Raw genomic sequence first — 4115 nt, 5'->3', positions numbered from 1 at the left:
AGCATCCCAGAGTTATTAATGCTTAAAGTGACAGTGGTATAATGGGCTCCGTCCCCAAAGAGTTAAGCAAATTTCTCCCCATTTCATATCCAATTCCCTCCATTTTATGTTTAGTCAGTGAACATGAAATTGGGGGGAGATGGCTATATAAAATAGGGGGATTGGACATTAAATAGGGGGAACTTCACCATTTGTTTATAATATCGAAATCACAATATTTACCTCCATAAACACAATTACACATATCTTGCAGCCCTAATACGCACACACATACACACATGTACATACACAAAACACATACACACACATATACACACAAACACATGCACACATTTACACACAAACACATACACACATATACACACAAACACATACACACATATACATACACAAGCACATATACACATATACACACAAACACATGCACACATATACACACAAACATACACACATATACACACAAACACATACACACACATATACACACATACACATATACACACAAACACATGCACACATATACACACAAACACATGCACACATATACACACAAACACATACACATACACACATATACACACAAACACATACACACATATACAAACAAACACATACACACATATACACACAAACACATACACACTTATACACACAAACACATGCACACATATACACACAAACACATACACACATATACATACACAAGCACATATACACAAACACATACACACTCATATATATCCCTCTTGTTAGTAATAGTCTTTTTAAGGTCTTGGGAGGAGATTTACATTTTTCTATTTGGGGTTTGGACACAGTTGGATAGGTAGAGAATATTTTTATGGGGTAAAGTGGAACATAGAACAAATGCAGCAATTTTTTTCTTAATTTATTTTTTTAATGAAGTAAACGAAGAAAAAGGTAAGCAATGACTTTTCCTCAGTCTGAAGCGCAGTCCTCATCGGCAGGAAGCAGTGAGGAGGAGGAGGAGGATGACGGAGGTTCTGATTCCATCTCTGCTTCTTTTTCATCCCTCTCTATAAATAGGGCCGTGGCCATGAAGAAGGCCCCTCCGATGACTGCCATTATGGTGCAGGTCACGAGGGCATACTCCAGGCTGCGGTATTTCAGAAGAGGGGATTTGGCATATCCTTGTTCATAGGTGTCAGATATCAGGCCGATGAGGTACGGGCTGCCGGCGTCACCTAGGAGGTGATAGATTGTCATCTGCACGGCCAGGGCTGAAGATCTCCTCCACGGAGTTACTACTTTTAGTATAATGTCAGATATGAGGGTGAAATTTACTGACAGAAGCGTCTCTCCGATGAAGATGAAGATGTTGGTGGCAACGAGGCTGATGTTGCCAAAAGTCAATGCCAACAGAAGAAAAGGGGCAGAAAGCATCATCGCGCAGCCACACACAAGCGGGTCCGCCCGTGGGTTGGATTTGCGATATCTTTTACTTATCTCTGACCCTGCTACAACACCCAGAATGCCAGAGACGACTGTAACCACACCAAATATTAGGATGTCGTGATAGTCACACGGTTCAGCACGGCAAGGGTCCTTCTCTTGTAGGAGTGTTCGTGCGTGGGTCAGGTATGACGGACCCCATACACCTATGGCTCCCACTATGAAGGATACCGCCGTCGATCCCATGGTGGTTAACATGAAGCTTCGATTTTTAAATAGATTTTTCAGATCTGTCGCCCATTTGGCAAACTTCTGGGATTTGTTGTTCTTCTTCCCGTTTGTAGTCGTTCTTGGAAGCTCCTTTGTGACCAAAATCATCAAAGCCACAGTTATGAGGCCCAGGCCAGGGGTGACCCGAAACGCCCAGTGCCAATCGCCCCTTGCTGCATCAGTCACTTTGGGCCCGATGATGTATCCTAGTCCGCAGCCTACAGGTATGACAGAGTAAAACACGTTCAGCATGCGGGTCCGCTGGTCACTTGTAAAAAGGTCTGCAATGATGGAGGGGGCGATGGTGCAGAAAGTCGCCTCTCCGGCTCCAACCAGTCCACTCGTCAGCAGGAAGAGCAGGAAGTACCCGTCAGGGATGAATGACAGGGTAAGTGTCATGCTCAGCCAAACGATGACTCCTGCGCAAACAATATATTTCTTATTACAGTGGTCGCCCAAATATCCGGCAATTGGTGCGACCAGCACGTAGCTTCCAATGAACAATGTATTCAATAAGCCGGACAGACTAGCATTGGTGTCATATGCTTTCTGTATATAAGGCAGCACCCCCGCCACGCTGGAGCGATTTGCATAGATGAGCAAATTAACAAAGGCGAGGATCACTACGGTGATGATGGAACGTGCGGTGGACATCACGCTTAGAGATGGCAGGTTCTGCCTCTCAGGGATATCGCCCTTTTCTACATCCATATCACTATGGTCCTCCATTGCTTCTTCCTCCTCCTTCAGCAATGGGTCTTGTGGAGAGGCCATGGTCACAGGTCAGAGCCTGAAAACACTAGAGAGAGAGAGATAAGTGAACACATTAGACAACATGTCATCATTCCTGTCATTATACAATAGATCCTTCATACAGAGCAGAAATGTCCAGCACAGAACCACAAGATAACACTAAGACCATCGCAGCCTCAGAAGAAGACGCTTATCTATAAGTGTTTTATATGGAGACGTCTTCCCTGAGGTTACCAATGTCTGATAACCTGACCGGTCCTAGTAATATCTGATAACCCTGAACCTGTCCGGTCCTAGTAATATCTGATAACCCTGAACCTGTCCGGTCCTAGTAATATCTGATAACCCTGAACCTGTTCAGTCCTAGTAATATCTGATAACCCTGAACCTGTCCAGTCCTAGTACTATCTGATAACCCTGAACCTGTCCGGTCCTAGTAATATCTGATAACCCTGAACCTGTCCGGTCCTATTAATATCTGATAACCCTGAACCTGTCCGGTCCTAGTAATATCTGATAACCCTAAACCTCTCCGGTCCTAGTAATATCTGACAACCCTGAATCTGTCCTAGTAATGGCGGATTATAAGGGCTTGGCTGTATGGTCACTGGGCCATGTGAACTTCATACTGTAGATACAGTTGGGCTATCCCGCTATATACATTTACTAATAATGAACCTACCCCACCTCATTGGGATCTATCCGTACCCTATATGACTTTCTGCCACTAGTTGATTAGAAAAATGTTTTCCCTTTCGGAGTACACAGAGTATTTCTATTGTTAGTACACACAGAATTCTATTATATACTATTATATTTCTGCCCTAATCTTTCTGTCATTCTTTTACTACACCACCAAATCTTTCTCATAGACTTATATCTTTTAGAACATCATGAATTAGGACTCTTTTTCTTGGGGGCTTTTTTGGGCATAATTGCATTTTAGCAGTTTTGCAAGAAAAAGCTCTGGTCATGATACTATCTGTGCGTTTTATTATGTTTAATGCCTAAGCCAAGTATTGTCACAATGCTATGAGGGATATAACTTTTGTTATTTCTTTTGGAAATTAATATCTTGTTTTTTATGCTAAAAAAAAAGCAACAACAAAAAAAAAAACCCTGACAAACAAAATGCACTGTGTATGTATGAATAGAAGAGGCTGAGACTTACCTTGTGGTTCTCTCTTCAGACAAGGAACGGTCAAAATCTCGAATTCTCTATCGCAAATAGAAACTCTCTAACAAACACTTTGCACCACAGGTTGTGAATGCAAAACACACTGAAGAGACTGCAGCCGGTGCGCAGCTCCTTGTACAGCTTACGGTGACATCATCACAAGCATGTGTGACATCACAAGGTTCTAAACCATCTTCAGGTATGTGTATATCTGTATAGTAAATGTGAGTAGCCGTATTAGTCCAGTGATGCAGATTGTAATACCTTTTTTATTGGACTAACAGAATTTTCTAGAGACAAACTTTCGGGATTACTCCCTGATAATTTATCAAGTCCTTTGATCATTAGTCCTTGACTATTGGACTTGATAAAGGGAAGAATCCTGAAAGCTTGTCTCTACAAAATTTTGTTAGTCCAATAAAAAAGGTATTACAAGAGACTGCAACATTTTTTTGATTTGTGTGTATATATATATATATATATATATATATCTTTATATATATAT

At 41.7% G+C, this 4115-nt stretch overlaps 1 protein-coding gene across 1 annotated transcript; it reads right to left on the bottom strand.

Annotated features, from left to right (window-relative positions):
• Positions 1 to 935: 935 nt before the first annotated feature.
• LOC130294529 (protein spinster homolog 1-like) lies at positions 936 to 3726 on the bottom strand. Its single transcript, XM_056544462.1, has 2 exons — positions 3605 to 3726; positions 936 to 2479 (listed from the first exon to the last, which is right to left on the bottom strand). Exon 2 carries the CDS (start codon positions 2452 to 2454, stop codon positions 937 to 939), a length of 1518 nt encoding a protein of 505 aa, XP_056400437.1. The 5' UTR covers positions 2455 to 2479; positions 3605 to 3726; the 3' UTR covers position 936.
• Positions 3727 to 4115: the final 389 nt, after the last annotated feature.

This window comes from Hyla sarda, chromosome 10 (assembly GCF_029499605.1).
Source record: "Hyla sarda isolate aHylSar1 chromosome 10, aHylSar1.hap1, whole genome shotgun sequence".
NCBI classification, from domain to species: domain Eukaryota; kingdom Metazoa; phylum Chordata; class Amphibia; order Anura; family Hylidae; genus Hyla; species Hyla sarda.
Note: the sequence above shows the minus strand (reverse complement) of the source record. Positions and strands in the feature narration are given on the sequence as shown.